The sequence below is a fragment of the Dendropsophus ebraccatus genome, chromosome 14 (genome assembly GCF_027789765.1).
Source record: "Dendropsophus ebraccatus isolate aDenEbr1 chromosome 14, aDenEbr1.pat, whole genome shotgun sequence".
In the NCBI taxonomy this organism is placed as follows: Eukaryota; Metazoa; Chordata; class Amphibia; order Anura; family Hylidae; genus Dendropsophus; species Dendropsophus ebraccatus.
The window spans coordinates 47569409-47592245 of NC_091467.1; the positions used below are offsets into that span (position 1 = coordinate 47569409).

Sequence of the window (22837 nt, forward strand, 5' to 3'; positions counted from 1 at the left end):
CCTGAAGATGCCCCATATTGGGCCACATGCATTTCTCTACATGGAGATATATTGTCTAAGGGTACAAACACACTGGGCGTATCCGCAGCGGATTTCTTGTTGCAAATTCGCAACGAGGCCCGCTGCAGATCTGTGCCCTGTACACTCTATGGGCAGACAAACTCGCAGCAGGATGGACATCCCACTGCGAGTATGTTAGCAGCCCGCCTCGTTAATCCCCTGCCACCGGAGCGTATACATCACCTGCTCCTTGCTCCAGCTTGCTTCAGGGCTCCCGACGTCTTCACATTCGCTCAGCCAATCAGTGCGCTGCAGCGGGGCAGCGCACTGATTGGCCGAGCGGGACCTGCCGGGAACCCCCGAAGCAAGCCGGAGCGGAGACCAGGTGATGTATACGCTCCGGTGGCAGGGGATTAACGGGGCGGGCTGCTAACATACTCGCAGTGGGATGTCCATCCTGCTGCGAGTTTGTCTGCCCATAGAGTGTACAGGGCACAGATCTGCAGCGGGCCTCGTTGCGAATTTGCAACAAGAAATCCGCTGCGGATACGCCCAGTGTGTTTGTACCCTTAATCAAGTTTTTTATGCTTTTTTACGGCTTAAAACATAAACAAATTTCCACATTGAATCAATGATTAAAGCCGTCTGCATATTGTCTGAATTCTTACCACAAGATTGGTAGATTGGTAGGTAATAGTTCCAGGTGTCACATTTACCACTGCCACACCAGACCTGACCAATACTGCCATAATGTGACTGGATATCACCGCCATACCAGACCTGACCAATACTGCCATAATGTGACTGGATATCACCGCCATACCAGACCTGACCAATACTGCCATAATGTGACTGGATAACACCTCCATACCAGACCTGACCAATACCGCCATACTGTGACTGGGTAACACTGCCACACCAGACCTGACCAATACCGCCACACTGTGACTGGATAACACTGCCATACCAGACCTGACCAATACTGCCATACTGTGACTGGATAACACCGCCACACCAGACCTGACCAATACCGCCATAATGTGACTGGATAACACCGCCATACCAGACCTGACCAATACCGCCATACTGTGACTGGATAACACCGCCACACCAGACCTGCTCAATACTGCCATAATGTGACTGGATAACACCTCCATACCAGACCTGACCAATACCGCCATACTGTGACTGGGTAACACCGCCACACCAGACCTGACCAATACCGCCACACTGTGACTGGATAACACTGCCATACCAGACCTGACCAATACTGCCATACTGTGACTGGATAACACCACCATACCAGACCTGACCAATACCGCCATAAGTGACTGGATAACACCGCCATACCAGACCTGACCAATACTGCCATAATGTGACTGGATAACACCTCCACACCAGACCTGACCAATACTGCCATAATGTGACTGGATAACACCACCACACCAGACCTGACCAACACCACCATACCTCCCCACCCCTCCCTCCACACCTTGAAAAGACACCAGACTGGCAAGTCTTAACGGGAGGTGGGAGACTAAAAAAAAAAGTTATTTCCTTTCCCCCACTCCCTGGTGCTGCCCCCCTAGGCACCGGACCACAGGTTCCTAGTGGTAAATAGGACCCTGCCTGAGATAGGACAGCAAAAACCTACTGACAGAGTCTCTTTAAAGTGTCACTGTCACTTCACAAAACTTTTGACATGTCATAGAGGCCTCAGGCCTGTAAAAGATTTGATTGGTCCGGGTCTGGGTGTTCAGGTCAGTACCGATCAGGAGATAGACCTCTCCCGGCTGTGTCAGGTGATCAGTCAGACTTCTAATGGAGCTCTATAGAGCACAACTGATCACGTGACTCTCCTAAACACAGGCCTGATCCGGACCCATCAAAACTTTTGAATGTGTCTCTATGACATGTCAAAAGTTTTGTGAAGTGACAGTGACACTTTAATGTAAAAATTTTAAAAAAAAGTATTTTATTTTTAAAATAACGTTATTATATCACAAAGTTCTATAACTCTTTCTACTAGCTGACATTTCAGCACTTTGTTCCCCGTTTCTCTATGATACAGCTACATGTTGCCACCTTACTATATACTTCTATGTATTCCTATGACCCCTGGGCTGGTTTGGCACAGTGGATGTCATGTACACATAGCTCATCTTTATCATTGAGCTCCAGTGTACATTTTCACCATAGATTATTATATTCCCCTCTAAATACATACAGGAGGGGGAGGTTTTAAGAACTAAATGTATTCAGAACCCGACCACTAGGGGGCAGGAGAGCTGCTGTAGAATTGGCTAATTACCATCCTTTCTTGCTGTCTCCCCCCCCCCAGCGCTCAACTCTATGTGCTGTGACAACGTGACCGGAAGTGACGCCACGCAGAGCGCGGTGCATTGTGGACTACGTTGTGGTGTTGCTTCTACACTGAGCTGCAAAAATGGCGGCCTCCTCGTCCTCGGGAAGCGGCCCCGGGCCCTCAGGAGGCGGGAACCCCGGTGGAGCCTCGGGACTGACCGCGTCCATTACCGGCACCATGAACAAGAAGAAGAAGCCGTTCCTGGGCATGCCGGCCCCGCTGGGTTATGTGCCGGGTCTGGGCAGAGGGTGAGAGGCCGAGCTGGGGGCTCTGGGAGGGGTAAGGGATGGGGCAGACTGAGGGGCTGCACTGGTGGTAGGGGGCAGACTGAGGGGCTGCACTGGTGGTAGGGGGCAGACTGAGGGGCTGCACTGGTGGTAGGGGGCAGACTGAGGGGCTGCACTGGTGGTAGGGGGCAGACTGAGGGGCTGCACTGGTGGTAGGGGCAGGGCCGTTTTAATACATTGGTGGGCCCAGTGCACAGCCCTCAAGAGTGGGCCCCCCCTTCCCTTTCGGCACATTGTATAATGTACTGAATTTGCCCCCACACTGTATCAAGAGCCCCAATACATACAGTAGTTACCTTATAACACTATTTCCACCATACAGTGATTATATATTACATAAAAACTGCACTAAACAAAACAGAAAGATATCACCAATGATACCATTACATAAAACCGCCACATCATGACCCCTAACACTACAATCCTATAACAGAGTGCAGTTACATCCAGTGACTCACCGGGGGCGTCTTCTCCGATCAGAGTCTGTCACCTTTTCTTTTTCTCTCCATCCAGCCTGGGCCACCTTGAAGTCTTCTCCTGGCTGTGAATCTTCTCTCCAGAATCTGCCAGACAAATATTTTAGGCTCCAACACATACAGTAGTTAGGTCCCTTGTACCTCTATACAGTAGTTACACCCCTCTGTACTCCTACATAGTTACACCCCTCTGTGCCTCCATAGTTTTAAGGTGTCCCTGTAGTATATAGCCCCTCATGTGCTCCTCCAGTTATATACAGCCCTCCTGTGCGCTCCCCCATTAGTATATAGCCCCCCTGTGCACTCTCCCCAGTAGTATATAGCCCCCCCTGTGCTCTCCCACAATAGTATATAGCTCCCCTGTGCTCCCCCATAGTATATAGCCCCCTGTGCTCCCCCATAGTATATAGCCCCCTGTGCTCCCCCATAGTATATAGCCCCCTGTGCTCCCCCATAGTATATAGCTCCCCTGTGCTCCCCAGTAGTATATAGCCCCCTGTGCTCCCCAGTAGTATATAGCTCCCCTGTGCTCCCCAGTAATATATAGCTCCCCTGTGCTCCCCCATAGTATATAGCTTCCCTGTGCTCCCCATAGTATATAGACCCCTGTGCTCCCCAGTAGTATATAGTCCCCTGTGCTCCCCCATAGTATATAGCTCCCCTGTGCTCCCCCATAGTATATAGCCCCCTGTGCTCCCCCATAGTATATAGCCCCCTGTGCTCCCCAGTAGTATATAGCCCCCTGTGCTCCCCAGTAGTATATAGCTCCCCTGTGCTCCCCAGTAGTATATAGCTCCCCTGTGCTCCCCCATAGTATATAGCTTCCCTGTGCTCCCCATAGTATATAGACCCCTGTGCTCCCCAGTAGTATATAGTCTCCTGTGCTCCCAAGTAGTATATAGCTCCCCTGTGCTCCCCCATAGTATATAGCTCCCCTGTGCTCCCCATAGTATATAGACCCCCTGTGCTCCCCATAGTATATAGACCCCTGTGCTCCCCAGTAGTATATAGTCCCCTGTGCTCCCCCATAGTATATAGCTCCCCTGTGCTCCCCAATAGTATATAGCCCCCTGTCCTCCCCCATAGTATATAGCCCCCTGTGCTCCCCCATAGTATATAGCTCCCCTGTGCTCCCCCATAGTATATAGCCCCCTGTCCTCCCCCATAGTATATAGCCCCCTGTGCTCCCCCATAGTATATAGCTCCCCTGTGCTCCCCCATAGTATATAGCCCCCTGTCCTCCCCCATAGTATATAGCCCCCTGTCCTCCCCCATAGTATATAGCTCCCTGTGCTCCCCCATAGTATATAGCCCCCTGTTCTCCCCCATAGTATATAGCTCCCTGTGCTCCCCCATAGTATATAGCCCCCTGTTCTCCCCCATAGTATATAGCCCCCTGTGCTCCCCCATAGTATATAGCTTCCCTGTGCTCCCCATAGTATATAGCCCCCTGTGCTCCCCAATAGTATATAGCTCCTCCTCCCATATAACATTGAAAAAAACAAACACTGTTACTCACCTGGGTCCACGCGTTCCTCTTCTCTTCCCTCCTGTGGCCGCACTTCCTGCGGTCACAAGAGGCTGCACTCCCCTTACCCTCGCGCCGACGCTCCAGTGACGTCGGGCGCTAGAGGGAGAGTGCGGCCTCTTGTGACCGCAGGAGGTGCGGCCACAAGAGTGACTGACAGGGAGGGAGCCAATGGTTCTCTCTCTCTGTCAGTGTCGCTGCTGCTGCAGCGCTGACGCGCCGCAGCAGCAGCGGGCGGGCGGGGGCAGCGGCGGACGGGGGGGCCCTGCAGGGGGCGCCATGGAGGGGTAAGTAGATTACCCATCCATGGCGCTCCCCCCTGACAGGCTGGTGGCCGGAGCCCTGTGCGACCGCATTGGTCGCACATAGCAACGGCCGGCCTGCTCGGGGGGGCCCCTTTAACCAGTGGGCCCGGTGCACGTGCACCATGTGCCCTCTGGTTAAAGCGGCCCTGGGTAGGGGGCAGACTGAGGGGCTGCGGGCATTGGACTTGATGGGGGCAGCTGGGCAGGTGACGGGGGCGGCTGTGCAGGTGACGGGGGCAGGTGATGGGGGCGGCTGTGCAGGCGAGTGTTGATCACAGTGAGGGGCTGCGGAGATTTGCTCAGGCAATGGTCTGAGGTGGGAAGCACATGTCATGGCGAGGAGCTGTGAAGGGGACTGATGATGATGATGACGGTGAGGAGCTGTGGAGGTTACTGTGGTGATGGTGGTGTCGAGAAGCTGTGCAGGTTACTTTGATGATGATGGTTGTGGTGGCGAGGAGCTGTGGAGGTTATGATGATGGTGGTGGCGAGGAGCTGTGGAGGTTACGATGATGATGATGATGGTGGTGGCGAGGAGCTGTGGAGGTTACGATGATGATGGCGGTAAGGAGCTGTGGAGGGGACTATGATGATGGTGGTGGTAAGGAGCTGTGGAGGGGACTATGATGATGATGGTGGCGAGGAGCTGTGGAGGGGACTATGATGATGGTATCATGGTGATGATATGATATGATATGATATGATATGATATGATATATGATATGATATGATATGATATTGGAGGCAAGGAGTTAAAGCAAATTTTATTTCAGAAAGTGATTTTTTTTTCCCCCCACTACCTGGTTTCTTCATGTGCACCGGCATACCCAAATGTGATGATATCCCTTCTCCTCTGTGACACAGCCAGGCTTTATTCTAATGGAATAAAAATTCACTTGCCAAAATAGTACATTCACTTTAAGGTGGATATACATATTGCAAGGGGCTGTGGTGGATGATGCTGGTCATTGTGGGGGGCTGTGGTAGATGATGCTGGTCATTATGGGGGGGCTATGATGGATGGTGCCGGTCATTGTGGGGTGCTGTGGTGGATGATGCTGGGCATTGTGGGGGGCTGTGGTGGATGATGCTGGGCATTGTGGGGTGCTGTGGTGGATGATGCTGGTCATTGTGGGGGGGCTATGATGGATGGTGCCGGTCATTGTGGGGTGCTGTGGTGGATGATGCTGGGCATTGTGGGGTGCTGTGGTGGATGATGCTGGGCATTGTGGGGTGCTGTGGTGGATGATGCCGGTCATTGTGGGGGGCTGTGGTGGATGATGCCGGTCATTGTGGGGTGCTGTGGTGGATGATGCTGGGCATTGTGGGGGGCTGTGGTGGATGATGCTGGTCATTGTGGGGGGCTGTGGTAGATGATACTGGTCATTGTGGGGGGGCTATGATGGATGGTGCCGGTCATTGTGGGGGGCTGTGGTGGATGATGCCGGTCATTGTGGGGGGCTGTGGTGGATGATGATGGGCATTGTGGGGGGCTGTGGTGGATGATGCCGGTCATTGTGGGGGGCTGTGGTGGATGATGCCGGTCATTGTGGGGGGCTGTGGTGGATGATGCCGGTCATTGTGGGGGGCTGTGGTGGATGATGCCGGTCATTGTGGGGGGCTGTGGTGGATGATGCCGGTCATTGTGGGGGGGCTATGAAGGATGGTGCCAGTCATTGTGGAGGGCTGTGGTGGATGGTGCCAGTCATTGTGGGGGGCTGTGGTGGATGGTGCCAGTCATTGTGGGGGATGGCCATGGGTCTTGGTGTGGGGAGATTAACATTGGTCGTAGTGCAGAGCAGTGGGTAGTTGCACCATTTGTAACACTGTTTCTATAGTAAGAGACCAGTAAGAACTCCTTCCCCTTAATAGACATCTCACTGACGTTTTTCCTTGTTTCCTTTTAGTGCTACAGGTTTCACCACCCGTTCGGATATCGGTCCGGCCCGTGATGCCAATGACCCAGTGGATGACCGCCATGCACCTCCAGGGAAGAGAACAGTGGGCGATCAAATGAAGAAGAATCAAGCGGATGATGATGATGAAGATCTGAATGACACCAATTACGATGAGGTGATTATAAGATGCCACATAGTGTCTTATACAGAGATCTGATGCACCTCCTCATTGTTATAACTGTGTGTCTCCCATTTTATTCCATTCTCCAGTTTAATGGCTACGCTGGAAGCTTGTTCTCCAGTGGTCCTTATGAGAAGGACGATGAGGAAGCTGATGCCATTTATGCTGCCCTGGACAAGCGAATGGATGAGAGGAGGAAGGAAAGAAGGTGAAGTATCAATAATACAGAGGGATGACAGTGATTTTGTCTTGTTCTGGATAAATGTCTGATGTTTAGCGTCATGATTGCTTAGATTATACTGTTATCGCTGATGTGGCATTGGTATAATGACAGCTCCAATGTTTTTTATTAATAGAGAGCAGAGAGAGAAAGAGGAAATAGAGAAGTACCGTATGGAAAGGCCCAAAATCCAGCAGCAGTTTTCTGATTTAAAGGTAAGCCAACCTAAAGTCTCATATGGTAGTTGTGAGCTCTTCTGTCTTGGACAGGAAGTATCTGTATGAGAAGTACCATCATCAGTCATGCTATTTGAGATGACTTTTGTCACCTTGAAGGTCTCTCCTTTCTCAGGTGTAAAATATAACACACAAGATTACTGCTGTCCAAGCTCTCAGTCAGCTGATTTCTATCTCTTCTGATATTCCCCATATGAATGGAGAGGTGGTGGGGTCTGAGATTCTGCAGGACTCTATTGGTGGCTTATTTCTCAGAGAACAAAGGAATTTGGCAGTTGAAATCAAACATGTCCATACTTCTCTCCCCTGACATCCTCTGTAGGGGCACAGTTAGGAGGCCCTCAGTACACATTAGACAGGTGGATGGTCCCATCACAATCTGTAGGTTTGGCTGAAACAAAACTAGCGTGTATGGGTGCTAAGTGAAGAAAGTAGCTAGTTTCTTTACTTATGTGGATAGGTTTTATGTACTAAGAGTTTCCTTCTGTAGTGAAAAAGCAATCTCCCAGCCTCCCCCCTCACATCAAATGAAGCAGGATTTCTGTCTCCATTATGTGGCTATGGAGAGGGGAGGGGCTGTTAGGAGTGACTGAGCACGGAGGATTTCTACAAAGCACAACACCCTGCAATCTTCTCTCAGTAAGTTCATAGATAAGCACTGACCTTTCTGACACCTGAATTTAGCGTTTTAGGTTCCCAGAGAGTCTAAAAACAGCTGACCTTCATGTCACCTCTTCCTGCTCCCTCAGCCCCTCCCCCCTTCATAGGCTTACAATGGAGAGAGCAGAGCCCGTCTTCACTGGCTTCTCTGTAATGAAGACGTGTTTGCCTGATAATGCACAGATAAGAAGTCAGAGGGGGAGGCTGGGAGATTGCTTCTTGAGTACAGAAGGAGGCTTTTTTGGCTGATGAAACCTATTACAGAGTTTCTTAAAATCGCTTATACTACTGATTTCTGCAATAAAAAAAAAACATGACAGTTACACTTTAAGTTGCTGCCAGTCTCCTAGCAAAAAATGTATTTTCTGTTTGACAGTAATGATTGGGCATGTTGAAATCCCAAATGCTTGGCTCTTTGTCGGCACACTACCATATCTATTTAATGGTTATCTGTTACCAATAGTTGGGTTTGACCGACATTTCTTTTTTGTCTTACCACCTTGAGATGTCACTGCATAAAAACACAGATTTGATGGTTAGACCTTTTTGTCCACAGTAAGATCAGATGAGCAGCTCTTTGGAAGTTGTGACCTGCCATATTCTATGGTGATTACATTGAAACTGGTCACCTGCTCCACAACCCCATTCAACTTTTTAAGGGGAATCTGTCAGCTGCAATTCACTTTCCAAACTGCTGACTCGGACATGGACATGTGGTACTTCTTATGTATCTGTCTGTGCTTCCAGAAGAGAAAATTGTTTTATTCTCTAGTGCAAAATGTCAAAGAGGCTTTCCTAACTTCCTAAAAAGATCTGCTGTAAGCTGAAATGCCACCTCTCTCCCCCTCCTATATATACCTGAGCCTGCTTGGGGTTCGGCTTCCAGCCGCAGCTGTCAATGGAACCAAGACAGGGCTAGGATGGGTAATGAGTACGTATTACAGCTTGCAGCAGGAGCTTTGGAACACCTCTTTGACATTTTGCACTAGAGATTAAAAGTATTTTGTCTGTTCTAGAAGCCCAGCTGGATATATGAAAAGTACAATTTGTCTCCTTGCCCTGACATCTATCTAATAGGGTCAGCAATTTGAAATGTGAATGGCAGCTGACAGATTCCCTTCAAGAAGTTATTGAGTATGTTACCAGCACCTTCTTGTAAGCTTATGACCACCTGCGGTCTTTCTGCTCAAGATTGTTTTGTACCAGCAATATTGTATTCTATTTTCAGAGAAAACTAGCTGAAGTGACAGAGGAGGAGTGGCTGAGCATCCCAGAGGTCGGAGATGCCCGCAATAAGCGTCAAAGAAATCCTCGCCATGAGAAATTGACCCCAGTCCCCGACAGTTTCTTCGCCAAGCACTTACAGACAGGAGAGAATCACACATCTGTTGATCCACGGCAGACAGTAAGTGCGTCTGATCTTTGTGTTTATTGTTTTGATCCTTTAAATGCTGCAAAGATGTACATCTTATTCATTTGTCTCTATAGCAATTTGGAGGATTGAATACTCCATTCCCAGGAGGACTAAATACCCCATACCCCGGAGGAATGACCCCTGGGCTCATGACACCTGGTTCTGGAGATCTGGACATGAGGAAAATTGGTCAGGCCAGAAACACTCTGATGGACATGAGGCTGAGCCAGGTGAGAGGCTTCTTAAACCAAGAACTATATTTTATTAAGACTGGTGTGTAAGTGTTAAATCAGAATGGTCTTGACAATTTAATCTTTACACTTATAGGTTTCCGATTCTGTCAGTGGTCAGACAGTGGTGGATCCCAAAGGTTACCTGACTGATTTGAACTCCATGATCCCAACACATGGGGGAGACATCAAGTAAGTGTGGCAATTGAGGTACAACATATTGTAATTTTAGGGCTAGATTTGACTAATTAGCCCTCAATGAATGAATGTGCTGCACCCTGCACGGTCCCCTTGGTTTTTGCTCTGATGACTTCCAGGTCCTGTCCTGTACATTTTCCCACTTGTGGGCAGTAGTGAGAGCGGAGGTCAGAAGTTATCAGATGAGACTGTTGTGTGGCGTTACCTCTCCGCTCTCACTGTTGCCTGCAAGTAGGAAAATGTGCGGCACAGGGTATGTCTGCTTGTTAGTAACACTGTCTGTGGACTGTGTGTCCTGTCCATTCACTTTTAATTGCTCCACTGCAGTATCTAATCTTGTCTATATTCACTGCTGTACGGGTGTATCTAAGCTTTCTGATGAACCAGTGTATCTATGCCCATTGCGTGTGTGTGATACTTTTTACTGAGCCAGTGTATCTAAGCCTATTATGTGCGTTACTTTCTGAAGACCCACTCTATCTAACCCTATCGTGTAAAATACAGTCCGCAGTGCTATCTAAGCTCTCACCTGTGAGTTGAGGCAGGTGCTGCATATAGTGAGGTAACTGGTATTGGTTGTGTACACAGGATTGGACATGTGCACGTTATAATGTTATATGTAGGTGAGGGTACTATGTACAGAGGAGGTGGTATTATAGAGGGGGCCTATGGCTCGGTATGTTGGGATTTGTAGTGAAGGGGCAGGGGATGCATAGATTGTTGCTAATTTGATTATATCAAGAATAATGTGTATATGAAGCGGGTTACAGTGTGAAGCAGCACAGTTGCTGCCGTAAACATCAATAACATTTTCAGTTTACCAGTTCATTTAGAAATAAAAAGAAAATCGAGATTTAAAGCGAGAATCGTCTAAAATGTTTAAAACAATCAAGATTTAATTTTTTGGCTACGTTGCCCTGCCCGTACTATTATTGTACATTCTGTGAAACGTCTAGTCCATGGTAAATTTTTGGCTTGATGGATTTTTATTCCTCACCAGTGATATTAAGAAAGCTCGTCTGCTTCTAAAGTCTGTACGAGAGACTAACCCTCATCATCCACCAGCCTGGATTGCCTCTGCTCGTCTTGAAGAAGTTACAGGCAAATTGCAAGTGGCCAGGAACCTCATCATGAAAGGCACGGAGATGTGTCCCAAGGTGAGCACCATAGTCTGTTCTGAATATTGTGTATATTAGTGGCTAGAGAAATGTAGGACTACATGGAGCCCTTTTATTTCAGGTTCTCAGCTTGTCCTCCAGTTTGAGAGCCACACTTTGCTGCTGTTCTCAGACCTAGCTTTTGTACAGGAATACATCCTCACAAAGATGCCAATAGGAACTCCTCTGAATAGTCTTTTGATGGAAAATCTGTCTGGCACTCACCCAAAGCTGTTACCAAACAAGTTGTGCTGCCTGAGAATGAAAGGGGTTTCCGGCCCTGACTCAGCACTGTATCCCTTTCTATGTTTCTCTGCACAGCATTGCACCTGGCTATACAGCTTTGCAGTGGACTGCAGCCAACCCTATTCGAAAGGCTTGAAAGTGTTGTTCACTGTGGTAGTTCCCTTCACAACAGGTGGATAGTGCCTTTGTGCAGGAAAAATCAGTGATTGCACCCTTTTATTTTCAGGATATGTGGGGGTCCCAGATATATATATCTTTTTTTTCTCTCTCTCTTTAGAGTGAAGATGTCTGGTTGGAGGCCGCTCGGCTTCAGCCTGGAGACACAGCCAAAGCCGTGGTGGCTCAGGCCATCTGTCATCTTCCACAGTCTGTCAGGATCTATATCCGAGCTGCAGAGCTGGAAACTGATCTCCGAGCTAAAAAACGGGTTTTACGGAAGGGTAAGTAGCGTTATATAGATACCTTTTTGTGGTCCTTCCAGTTGTTGTACACTATACTGATCCCTGTTTGCCGGTCCACAGCACTTGAACATGTACCGAATTCTGTGCGTCTGTGGAAAGCAGCCGTCGAGCTGGAGGAGCCAGAGGATGCTCGTATCATGTTGAGTCGTGCTGTGGAGTGCTGCCCCACCAGTGTGGAGGTAAGTCTGCTGTAGCATGACAATGTAGGAGCATGACAGATGTAAAAGCACAGTGGGCCTTATTGACTGTTATCTCCTTATGATGTTATCCTGTGGTACAGTATGTCAGTCAGAGACCACAGTTATAAAGTTAGATATAAAGTTAGAAAGAGCTCAGAAGCTCGGGTTCTTCCAAACTCAAACTTTTGGCATTTGATAACTGATGGCTGAAGAAGTTGAATGCAGCCCTAGGGGAGTCCTGGAAAACATGGATACAGCCTAAGGCCATGTTCACATGTATTTTAGCATTAAATAACGGCCCTTGTTTAATGACAGTGATAAATTACATTGCAGTGTATGGAACAACGGCCGTAGTGTATACACTAAGGCCGCTGTTCTCTGCAGCCACACACAATTTTGTATGACCACTAATCATTGAAAAGCAGCCATACAAAATAGCCTGTGCTCACAGTGTAAAGTACAGCTCCTGGCCGTACTTTACATGGTAGTCTATGGCAAATTGTAGTGCGGGCACACCCCAATGTGCCCGCATTCTAATTAAAATAAAGTGATACTGCAGTATCAGCTGGGTGAACATGTCAGGCATCGGCTGTTGTTTGAGACAGCCGTGTCAAGCAATATCTGATGTTCATACAGTGTGTGAACATGGCCTAAAGGCTTTACTCATGTTTTCCATGCAGCTTGCTCAAGGTTTGCTCATCTCCATATCAGAACCCTATTACACTCTTACGTGCTGTCTTACATGTTAACTTTTTACTCTCCAGTTGTGGTTGGCCCTCGCCAGACTTGAGACCTATGAGAATGCCCGTAAAGTTTTGAACAAGGCACGTGAGAATATTCCCACTGACAGACACATCTGGATTACAGCTGCCAAACTGGAAGAAGCCAATGGGAACACTCAGATGGTGGAGAAGATTGTAGACAGAGCCATCACCTCTCTGAGAGCCAATGGAGTGGAGATTAATCGGGAGCAGTGGATACAGGTTGGTTATGGGCTAAGTGATGCTCCAGATAATTTTGTTTGCTTTGTTAAAATTTATAGGTAATTTACTGTGACTGAATTACTTTATGGTAAAGCTTATTGTTCAGTCATCTTTCCGGTTAAATCATAGGATGCAGAGGAGTGTGACAAAGCTGGCAGTGTGGTGACGTGCCAGGCAGTAGTGAGAGCAGTTATTGGTATTGGCATAGAAGAGGAGGATCGGAAGCACACATGGATGGAGGATGCCGATAGTGTAAGTCCTTTTATATTCATATTTCATAGTAATTGTTTCTAGAGTTCTTTGCACTAAACATGTTGCTTCTTCTTTTACAGTGTGTCTCTCATGGCGCTCTGGAGTGTGCCCGAGCCATCTATGCTCATGCCCTTCAAGTTTTTCCCAGCAAGAAAAGTGTGTGGCTCAGAGCAGCTTACTTCGAAAAGAACCACGGTACAAGGTATGCTGGGATCCCCCAAAATGTTGCAAAGGAGTATTCCTACTTCACGTTGATAATGAAAGACAATTATTACCCATGTCACACAAACTTGCTGACTTTTCTATTGTAAACAGCAAAATTGTTAATTCAGCTCTGGGAGGTTGTAATTTAGAGATTAGTGATTTGGCTCCATAACATCTGCTGCCATAGTTGAATGACATATTGTGTCTTTGTTCTCCAGGGAGTCACTGGAGACCCTCTTGCAGAGAGCAGTTGCCCACTGTCCTAAGGCTGAAGTTCTGTGGCTGATGGGTGCAAAGTCCAAGTGGCTAGCAGGCGATGTACCGGCTGCTAGGAGTATTCTTGCACTTGCTTTCCAGGTTAGTATTATGAATATTATTTATCCACTAGCTTCTTGTTTAGCTGCAGTTTTTCATTAGGGGCTCACATTGATTATTTGTATTTTTTTTTGCTTCTCAGGCTAACCCCAACAGTGAGGAGATCTGGTTGGCAGCCGTCAAGTTGGAGTCTGAAAATAATGAGTATGAGAGAGCTCGAAGGCTGCTGGCAAAGGCTCGGAGCAGTGCCGCTACTGCTAGGGTAAGTAGCGCCCTCTTCCTGCTGTGTTCTGAGGTTTTGATGTACTAGTTGTGTTTCATGCTGTATTACTATAACTCTGCAGGTCTTCATGAAATCTGTTAAGCTGGAGTGGGTGTTGGGGAACATTGAAGCTGCTTTGGAGCTGTGCGAGGAGGCCCTGGGTCACTATGAAGATTTCCCCAAACTCTGGATGATGAAGGGGCAAATTGAAGAGCAACGGCAGCAGATTGAGCAGGCCAGAGAGGCCTATAACCAAGGGGTAAGGGCGAATGCAAGTCCTATTATGAAGACATAATACCTTTTTTATAAGGTTTATTTTCTGTAGTGTTTTATGCTTAATATTTAGTCTTAATCATGCAATGTGTTTTCTGTTTTTTTTGTTTTTTTTTTATTGTAGCTGAAGAAATGTCCTCATTCAGTCCCCCTTTGGCTATTGCTCTCCAGGCTGGAGGAAAACGTTGGGCAGCTGACCAGGGCAAGAGCTATCCTGGAGAAGTCCCGTCTAAAAAATCCCAGGGTCCCTGAGTTATGGTGGGTTATTATTTGCATTATCCTTTACGTCATGAAACATGTTGTCTAACCAGAGGTGTGACCCCTTTTTAAAAGCTGCTAGTGCCCTGGGTCACAGCCAGGATAACATTTCTCTTACAAATGTATTGTTACATGGTGGCCAGTTACATGAATAATAAAAGGATGCACTAAGTGTGCAGGAACCCACCTGTAAAGGCAGACTTTTTGTTCTGGCTCTTTGAGCCTCACGCATCCCCCTTAATACTAAGAAGGTAGTTTATCTATATTTCTGTTACAAGATCATCAGGGTGTATGGGGCTGGATTATGTAGTTAGGTTTATAACTCCTCTGATTCACATTCTGTCTGACTTTCCCATTCACTGCAGGTTGGAGTCCGTGCGACTGGAGTTCAGAGCTGGTTTAAAAAATATTGCAAATACCCTAATGGCAAAGGCTTTGCAGGAATGTCCCAATTCAGGTGAGAGTCAAGATATCCAGTGTTTTCTGATGAGCATGGAAGGGGAAAATAATATCAGATGACTAAAGAGCCCAGTGAAATGGGCTCAGAATGTGTGTATTGTAACCGTACCTATAGTCATTTTTCCTTGAAATGACTTCTGCTTTGTGTATTTTTTATTAGGTATCCTGTGGGCTGAAGCAATATTCTTAGAAGCCAGACCTCAACGGAAGACAAAGAGTGTAGATGCCCTCAAGAAATGTGAACATGACCCACATGTGCTGCTAGCAGTTGCCAAGTAAGTACATGCCTGATTTTTGGGACAGGTTACCATAACATGCTGCCATACCCTTAACCCCTTCCCGTATCAGTGCGTAACTGTACATCCTGATGTAGGAGGGGGCGTTCAAAAGGGGGGGCGCGCGGCAACCCCGCTCTGAACCGCCACGATCCCAGGTGCCATTTGTAGCCCGGGACCGCGACTATTGGCAGGCGCGGTCCGATCGCCGCGCCCACTAATTATACTTTTAAATGCAGCTGTCAAATGACAGCTGTATTTAAAAGTATTACTGTCCCCCTTTCCCTGGTGTCTAGTGGGGATCGCGGAGGGGAGATCCCTTCTGCTTACCAAGCAGGGACTCTGCGCTGATCCCAGCTCGGCATTTGATTCCTCTGGTCTGCTGCAGACCAGAGTAATACAGCAATGATCTCATTGATCATTGCTGTATAAAGTATACTGCAGTGATCTTTATGGGAGATCACTGCAGTAATACTGAAATTCCCCCAGGAGGACTAAAAGTTAAAGTATAAAGTAAAAAAAAAGTGTTTTTATTAATAAAAAAAAAATCCCCTCCCCTAATAAAAGTCTGAATCACCCCCTTTTCCCATTTTATAAATAAAAATAAATAAACATATTTGGTATGGGCGCATGCGTAATCGCCTAAACTATTAAATTATCACATTGTTGATCTCGCATGGCAAGTGGCGTAAGCGCAAAAACCCGCCAAAGTGCAAAATTTTGTCACATCAAATTCAGAATATTTGTAATAAAAAGTGATCAAAAAGTCGCATATACGCAAGTAAGGTACCGATAGAAAGTACAGATCATGGCGCAAAAAATGACACCTCACGCAGCCCCATAGACAAAAGTATAAAGGCGCTATAGGCATCGGAATAGAGCGATTTTAAGGAACATATATTTGTTAAGGGTATAAACCCACACACCGTATATGCAGCAGATATGCAACAAATACGCAGCAGATTTGTTGGTACAGATTTGATGCTGTGTTCAGTTATTTAGATCTAATCTGCTGCGATTTTGCTGCGATTTTGCTGCGAGTTTGCTGCGTATCGCAGCAGTAAATACGTAAAAGCCATCACATAAAATAAAAGTTATACAAGTTACATATCGTTGTAATTGTAACGACTTACGGAACATATATAACATATATATGTAATATATATAAAATGCGTTTTTTTTTTTTTTTTTCAATTTCATCACATTTAATTTTTTTCTGGTTTCGCCGCATACTTAAGCCTGCCATTGCAAAGCACAATTAGTGGCGCAAAAAATAAGGGCTCATGTGGGTCTGTAGGTGAAAAAATGCAAGTGCTATGGCCTTTTAAACACGAGGAGGAAAAAATTAAAGCGCAAAAAACGAAAATTTGCCCGATCCTGAAGGGGTTAATACCGATTCCCCCTATACAGAAGTGTAGCAGCTGAGCATATTTTAAAGGGGCAATTCTATAAAATTTTATAAAATCCAGCTTTCTTCCTTAGAATGACTGACTGTATTATTATTAATGTAGATAGAAGTAATACCACTACTAAGAATATTGCTTTCCTGTCTGAGTTTATTGCTGCCATTCTAGCTTCTCTAACCTCCTGTGATCATAATTTATCATTGGTGGCTGCTGCTGGTACAATGAAAGGATGACTGTAGTAAGTGGTTGAGCTTAGGCCTTTACATTGATGACACAGAGGTCATGAGCAAGTGAAATTTTCTCTGATGTTGATGTGAGCATGTGGTAGTAGGTTGTCTATATGGCCAAAGACCTTCTAAGTGTGGAACTTTGGAAAACTGTGTGTTCTTCTGTGCCACGTGTAATCATCTCTGTCTCTCACTTTATTACTTTCAGACTGTTCTGGAGTGAACGGAAAATTTCTAAGGCTCGGGACTGGTTCCACCGCACTGTGAAGATTGATTCTGATCTCGGTGATGCCTGGGCCACTTTCTATAAATTTGAGCTGCAGCATGGTACAGAGGTGAGTGCTTTCTTCACATACAGTTTTATTCCTTCAGAGGGTTTACCCCTTGTCATATGGGTGCTTTATCGTAGATATGCTATCTATGACAGATCTCTTACAATGCTTGTTCTCTTGTGCACTGTATAGCCAGAGCATAGCACATTAGCATTAACATATTCTCCATGTCTTTACCACTTTATTAACCCCTCGTAGTTCTAATACACAACTATTTATTACCCATAAGGGTGAATTCACACTTAGTTGCAGTACTGAAAATCATTTCCATTGAATGGGTTTGTTACTGCAACAGATGCATGGGCCCCATTCATGTGGATGGGGTAGTATCAGAAGTCTGCTTTCAGTGACTGTACCCTAAAGTAGTAATTGCCAACATTTGGCTTGCTAGCTCTTGCAAAAATACAATTCCCAGCATGATCTGACTGATATTGTGGTGTAATCTTTAAGAGCAGGTAAGCTAATGCTTTATTATTCAATTGCCTACTACTTAAAGTGACTCTGTACCCACAATCTGCCTCCCCAAACCACTTGTACCGTCAGCTGCTTTTAATCCAAGATTTGTCCTGGGGTCCGTTCGGCAGGTGATGCAGTTGTTGTCCTAAAAAACAACTTTTAAACTTGCAGTCCTGTGTCAAATTGGTGCGGCCTAGAGTACTCATGCCCTAGGATTGCAGCTCCCCTCCATCCCTTCTTAACACTAGGAACACCCCTGGGCAGGATTTTTCTTATTCCTCACCTGTCTGAACACTGCACAGGTGCCTTAACGATCCAGCTCATGTGTAGTGTTCACGCAAGTGATGAATAGCAGAAATTCTTCTAGGGGCATTCTTATGATGAAGAGGGCGAGGAGGAGGGACAGATGGGCGTCGCAATCCTAGGGCATAGACACTCTAGGCCATGCCAATTTGACACAGGGCTGCAAGTTTATAGAAAAAATGGAAATGGATCCCACAGCTCCGATAAAATGTAGAAAATTTATTGAAACATAAATAAAAAATAACAAAGTGATAAAAATTGTGCGATTTTTATCACTTTGTTGTTTATTTATGTTTCAATAAATTTTCTACATTTTATCGAAGCTGTGGGATCCATTTCCATTTTTTCTATATTACTTTGCCGGGATACGGCCCGAGTATTCTCCACGTGCTCCTTTGTGGGACGCTGATGGTGCAAGAGAGACCAGCATTATGAGGGTGAGCTGACAAACTTGCTCTGTTCTGCAAGTTTATAAGTTGTTTTTTAGGACAATAACTGGATCACCTGCTGAACGGACCCCAGGACAGATCTTGGAGTAAGGTACAAGCGGTTTGGGGGGGAAAGATTGTGGGTACAGAGTCGCTTTAAGATCACTCTGAAGACCTTGATGTAGGCATAGAGCAATTTCTGAACCGATTAGGCATCTATGTACACATGTAATATAATCATCCTTGTTCCCCAGCCTGTGGCGTTCCTACTGTTGTCCAAATAGAGCTTCAATCATGCCTTGGAAGCCTTCGCCTGTCAGGTCTTGATGATAATTATTGTTTTGCAAAAACTAAATAGCCACTGTCCTATAGGGTTCCCAAACTAAATACTTTAGTTCACTTTTTTTCACACTAGAAGCTGTAAAGAAACTATCAGATGTTGTATTAATATGTATCTTATCAAAAACATTTGAGCAGAAGGTGTATTCACATCCTACGCAGGTGTAAAGTGCAACTCTGTGATTGATGTAGTAAAGAAATGTGCAGGTAGAATACATTCAGCCTGGCATTCCTGCCCCTGCGGTGCCATTCTTGAGCTGAATGTCTTGCAACTTTATGTGTACATGCATAAGATGGCAGAGGCACATGCTCAGTCCTTGCAGCCCTCTTATTTTATGTATACAGTTCTTGTGAAAATCCCCCCCCAATAGTTACACGTTAGAAACATTGCCCTGTGTAATCTGATCTATTAAAAAATTGTTATGGCTAGTGTTCGTATATTGGCTGCATAGATTGTGCTCCACTGGAAGGGAGATTTAACCTGTGCTTGTCCCTTTAAGTGCTCCATATGCATTTACAATTTTTTCAGTAAAACTGCCTCTGGACTGCAGACAATTTTATCGTTACATAGTTACATACATAGTTAATACGGTTGAAAAAAGACACATGTCCAAGTTCAACCAAGGAGGGGATGGATACAGGGAAGGGGGAGGGGTGATAGGTTCTATACATAATGCATTTATATTATTTTGCTCTAAGAACTTGTCTAGCCCTGTTTTGAAGCCCTCTACTGTTTTTGCTGTGACCAGATCCTGTGGTAGACTGTTCCACAGATTCACAGTTCTCATGGTAAAGGCTTGTCGCTTCCGGAGATTGAACCTTTTTTTTCTCCAGGCGGAGGCAATGCCCTCTTATCCTTTGAGGGGGTTTTACCTGGAACATCTTTTCCCCATATTTCTTGTTGGGGCATTTATATATTTAAATAAATGAATCATATCTCCCCTTAAACGTCTCTTCTCCAGACTAAACAAATTTAATTCTTTTAATCTCTCCTCATAACTAAGATGCTCCATTCCCCTTATTAGTTTAGTTGCCCGTCTTTGTACCCTCTCTAGCTCTAGAACATCCTTTTTATGAATCGGGTTCCAGAACTGGACAGCATACTCCAGATGAGGCCGCACCAAAGCTTTATAAAGCGGTAATATTATATCCCTGTCCCGTGAGTCCATGCCTGTTTTAATGCATGACAATATCCTGCTGGCCTTAGAAGCAGCTGACTGACATTGTGTACTGTTCTGTAGTCTATTATCTACAAGTACACCCAGATCCTTCTCCATCAGCGACTCTCCCAGAGTAACTCCCCCCAGGACATATGATGCATGTGGGTTATTAGAACCCAGGTGCATAACTTTACATTTATCCACATTGAACCTCATTTGCCAAGTGGACGCCCAAACACTCAGTGTGTCTAAGTCATCCTGTAACATCTGCACATCATCCATAGACTGTACTGTACTACAAAGCTTGGTGTCATCTGCAAAGATAGAAACATTGCTGTTAATTCCATTCTCAATATCATTAATAAACAAGTTAAACAGAAGAGGGCCCAGTACTGACCCTTGGGGTACACCACTTATTACCGGGGACCATTCGGAGTAGGAAACATTGACCTGGGTACGATTATTAAGCCAGTTTTCAATCCAGTTACACATTAAACTTTCCAAACCGATAGACTTTAACTTACCCATCAGACGTCCATGAGGAACTGTGTCAAACGCTTTAGCAAAATCCAGGTACACGATATCCACAGCTGCGCCGCTGTCCAGGCTTTTACTTACCTCTTCATAGAAACATATTAGTTTTTTTTGACAGCTTCTGTCCTTAAAAACCATGCTGGTTATCACTTATAATACTATTAGCCACTACATATTCCTGGATGTAGTCCCTTATAAGCCCCTTAAATAGTTTCCCCACAATGGACGTTAAGCTTACAGGTCTGTAGTTACCTGGGGAGGTTCGAGAGCACTTTTTGAAGATCGGCACTACATTTGCCTTATGCCAGTCCCTCGGCACAATACCAGTAAGCAAAGAATCTCTGAATATTTTATACAAGGGTAGAGAAATTATCGTTACTGTTCTGCAATCTTTTCTGTTTCCACCTTGTGACCTGTTTCATGGTTCACTTTATAGGGATTGTATTCCATCTGTATAGTTTTTACGTGCTGTGGCCCTGTACTCTGTTTTTGGATAGTGATGTGAACCCAGTTTGGCAGCAGGACAAGCACGGAGAGGACTTTCTAACCCTCTTCTTGTACAAAGGAACATTTGGTTCCCAAACAACAAATGCAGATATATTCCAGAATTTATAGATTTTTTTTTTATCATTATTATTTATAGGAGCAGCAGGAGGAGATCAGAAAGAGATGCGAGAATGTTGAGCCACGGCATGGAGAGCTATGGTGTGCCGTATCCAAAGACATCAGGAACTGGCAGCAGAAGCTTGGAGAAATTCTCACCTTAGTGGCATCTAAAATCAAGAATACATTCTAAGCCTCTGCCAATATGCTGTACATACCCTTCCTCACCACCAGTATATTATATTTTATATTGTGATTTCTTTCATCACTATTGGAGATACCACATCCTTGTTTCCAGGCATTGTAAGCAGAGAACATTGATAATTCTGCCAGTGAATAATTCTCTGCTTACAATACATACAAAGTAAGTCAGGTCTCTCAAGACCAGACAATGGATTTTGGATTTTCTATGAAAATTCGTTTATGGGGATCTATTTTTGTTCATAAGGGTCGAACATGAACTGTGTCAGTCCTGAACTGTAGCAGCAGGTTTTTAGCTTCCTTATGACCACTTGGGGCAGTAGTGATCACCCAACTTTACTATTGATTGGTTTTTAAAAGCTAATTTACATGGGTCATGTGATGTCAAGATGCTGCGTTGTTTCAGCCTGCTTTATGCTACCCTTGTGTTGTATAAACGTTTATGAATAGCCTGCTATGCGGATCCTCCCCTCACATCGGGTGTTCTGTGTCTTAGCATCCTCTTGTGATGATGTGTGTAGTAGTGAACATCAATACAGATCTTTTTATGTAAGTTATCTTGTGTGTTTATTGTATTGCTGTGGAGTAACCATAAGAAAAAGCACACATTATAGTATATAGTATATAAAAGACCATTGGGTGTATGTAGTAATGGCTGCCCTCAGAATGTTTCTCCACAGAGATCGGGATCCATCTGACCAGGCCATGTTTCTCCACAGAGATCTGGATCCCTCTGGACCAGGCCATGTTTCTCCACAGAGATCTGGATCCCTCTGGACCAGGCCATGTTTCTCCACAGAGATTGGGATCACTCTGGACCAGGCCTTGTTTCTCCACAGATCTGGACCTCTCTGGACCAGGCCTTGTTTCTCCACAGATCTGGACCTCTCTGGACCAGGCCATGTTTCTCCACAGAGATCTGGATCCCTCTGGACCAGGCCTTGTTTCTCCACAGAGATCTGGATCCCTCTGATACAATTTATGCACGGTAGCCCCCTGGAGTCATGTGTCTGTTTCCCTTAGATAGCTGGAGCCGATAGTCCGCTTTTATGACCCATCTGTGCTAAGGAGCGTTTTTTTTTAACACTAGCGTTGGATTCAGCTTGGTTTTCAGACACTGCTCCTCCTATTCATCAGAAGAATTCTTTCATCCTGCGCCATCTATATGATCCATTCTATTTCTCATTTCCCCAATCACACCTTTATCTATACTCTTCACAGCCCTACACCCTGGCTGTTCTAGCCCCAATGTCCAGGTGTTACTGAGTCATTCTGATCAGTGGATTTTCTCATGTGGATTCACACTGATTTTATGCTGCACTCTGGGATCACAGACAGGGCAGCAGGCTATAATAAATGTGCCGCTAGTGCCTTGTATGGTATGCATGGAAAGCACCCAGTGATATATACTGTATATATTTTTTTGTCTGGTGTAGAAGTTATGAACATTGACAGCTTGTAGTATCTCTCCTCCACCACTGTGTGGCGCACTCTCCCCTCAGGCAACGTCTGTCATGCTAGTTATG

The 22837-nt window shown here is 45.7% G+C and overlaps 1 protein-coding gene across 1 annotated transcript; it reads left to right on the forward strand.

Annotated features, from left to right (window-relative positions):
• Window positions 1–2390: 2390 nt before the first annotated feature.
• On the forward strand, window positions 2391–21852 carry PRPF6 (pre-mRNA processing factor 6). Its single transcript, XM_069952932.1, has 21 exons — window positions 2391–2613; window positions 6869–7034; window positions 7130–7248; window positions 7397–7475; window positions 9385–9561; window positions 9645–9800; window positions 9898–9992; window positions 10999–11155; window positions 11679–11841; window positions 11923–12041; window positions 12806–13024; window positions 13154–13276; window positions 13357–13478; window positions 13699–13837; window positions 13938–14057; window positions 14140–14316; window positions 14455–14588; window positions 14954–15045; window positions 15208–15322; window positions 17164–17290; window positions 21151–21852. Exons 1-21 carry the CDS (start codon window positions 2447–2449, stop codon window positions 21301–21303), a joined length of 2919 nt encoding a protein of 972 aa, XP_069809033.1. The 5' UTR covers window positions 2391–2446; the 3' UTR covers window positions 21304–21852.
• The last annotated feature ends 985 nt before the right edge of the window (window positions 21853–22837 follow it).